The sequence below is a fragment of the Elephantulus edwardii genome, unplaced genomic scaffold, assembly GCF_000299155.1.
Source record: "Elephantulus edwardii isolate Elephantulus edwardi_28Jun2011 unplaced genomic scaffold, EleEdw1.0 scaffold00007, whole genome shotgun sequence".
NCBI classification, from domain to species: Eukaryota; Metazoa; Chordata; class Mammalia; order Macroscelidea; family Macroscelididae; genus Elephantulus; species Elephantulus edwardii.
In genome coordinates this window covers 8,416,887-8,419,060 of record NW_006399757.1, presented here as the reverse complement: position 1 = coordinate 8,419,060, position 2,174 = coordinate 8,416,887, and the positions used below count along the sequence as shown (strand labels likewise).

Genomic DNA, 2,174 nt, shown 5'->3' with positions numbered 1-2,174 from the left:
CCTAGCAGTCCATGGTATATTCAACACTGTTCCCCAGCACCACAGCTCAAAGGCATCAATTCTCTTTCTATCATCCCTATTCACTGTCCAACTCTCCGATGATAGCACGTAATTGCAGACTATATAGCCTGGATCAGGTGCATCTTAGTCTCCAGCCTGACGTCATTGTTCTTCAGTACTCTTGAGAGTTCCCTCACAGCTAACTTTCCCAATGCAATTCGTCTCCTGATTTCCTGGCTGCTATTACCAAGAGTGTTGACTGTGGAACCAAGTACACAAAAACTGTTAACTATCTCAATCTCTTCACCATCCATACTGATGCTGCCAACTGGCCCAGTGGTGAGAATCCTTGTTTTCTTGATGTTGAGCTTCAATCCATATTGAAGACTGCAGTCCTTGAACTTCTGCAGCAAGTGCTTCAGATCCTCCTCAGTTTCAGCAAGCAGGGTTGTGTCATCTGCATAATGCAGGTTGTTGATGATTCTTCCACCAATCCTGATGCCACATTCCTCCTCGTAAAGCCCAGCGCCTCAGATGATCTGTTCTGCACAGACTGAAAAGGTATGGAGACAGAATACATTCCTGACAGACCCCTTTCTTGATTTTGAACCATGTAGTGTCTCCTTGCTCTGTTCTGACGACTGCCTGTTGGTCCAAGTATAGGTTTCACATTACAGTATTATATTTAAGTGAACTCCTATTCCTGTTTTGTTTCTGAGTATATTATTATCAGACAATTGTTGAAATAACACATTTAACAAATTTAGACCTATTCACGCATTTCTGAAATTTCATCATTCATACAGTAAGTTATGCCAAAATAAATTTAAGTAAAAAAGAAAAAAATCACCTAACAAGAAAAGTTTCAAGAATATTAAAATATTTTTAGTATATCATAGTAGCTTATACTTCAGATTTCAAAATATGATCTCTATCAATTCTCCCTACAAAATAAAAATGTAAAATTCTTTCTGCAAAAAAGTAAAAGACTTAATATATAGGTTTTAAATTAATATATTCTACTAGACTAAAACACAAATATTTCCTACTTTTAATTTTCATTTAGAAACTAGAAGTAAATAAAATCATAAAGGAAATAATAATGAATATGACCATTAAGGAAATAATTTCCATATAACATTCATTCTTTTTAAAAATGCTTAATTTTGTCTGAAAAATAACAGCCATTGTAGGATTTAATATGCATTATTTCAATTTTACCACTATGAAATACTATAGAAAACCTTTAAAACAGTACAAACATGAAAAGTATACTTATTTAAAAGTAGTATCAGTCATTTCTACAAGGAGACGAAGCAAAATTACCTTCATGGACTGTAATGCCACAATTATCACACTGAATTATTTCATCAGCATCCTCACTATTGTCTCCAAGACAAACACAGCAAATCATAATATGGTCCATTTTTTGAGAACTCCAGTTTTGACTCTTCTCAAGAATCAGCGAGTCCTAGTATTAAAAATATTGGAAAAAATCACATGCTTAAGTTAGAAAGTAATTTCAAAAAATTCCTATCTAAAACACATAAGAAATTCTAAAATTGTCACCTTCTTTCTTAAAGCACCCTTTCCCAAAATGTAATTCTCTGCAAGTCCCATCTTACTCTTCATCTGCTTCATTATTCTGGATTACGGCCTAATTCCTTAAACGGTTGTTTTTGCTGTTATGTGTTGCAGTCGACTACAACTCACAGTGACCCTATTAACTAAAAGGGAAAATATTAGCTCAACAAATATCTATTAATCCTATATGTGTTTAAGATATGTTGTCTATTCTTTGGGAGTTTGCAATCCTGCTGAGGAGAGACAAGACATACACAGAAAAACAGGAAAAAATCAATTCCAAGATAACATATAAGCCAGTATGTATGTGATGGCACAGTACAAACTCTGCATACGTAAGTGCTTAGGATTCTATGGTCATCAAATTATTGAATGATAGATCAATGAGAGCTTACTTAAGATTGTATGTGCATAAAGATAGATAATGCTCTAAATAAGTAACCCAAGAGAAGAGGTTGCTGTAAGAGTCAGCAGACTTACTCAACTGGCAAGACTAGCAGATTTATGTTAGCAAATATCTATTGTTAAGTGGTAATTTACAGTTAATTACAACACAGAAGGAGAAATATATATTAATATAAATTTCATGA

The 2,174-nt window shown here is 34.0% G+C and overlaps 1 protein-coding gene across 1 annotated transcript in view; it reads right to left on the bottom strand.

Annotated features, from left to right (window-relative positions):
• PHF14 (PHD finger protein 14) overlaps positions 1–2,174 on the bottom strand; it is a 125,325-nt gene that overhangs the window by 104,762 nt on the left and 18,389 nt on the right. The window contains exon 3 of the mRNA XM_006880243.1: positions 1,327–1,471. Within this exon, the coding sequence (XP_006880305.1) occupies positions 1,327–1,471 (145 nt within the window). The remainder of the gene's footprint in view (positions 1–1,326; positions 1,472–2,174) is intronic.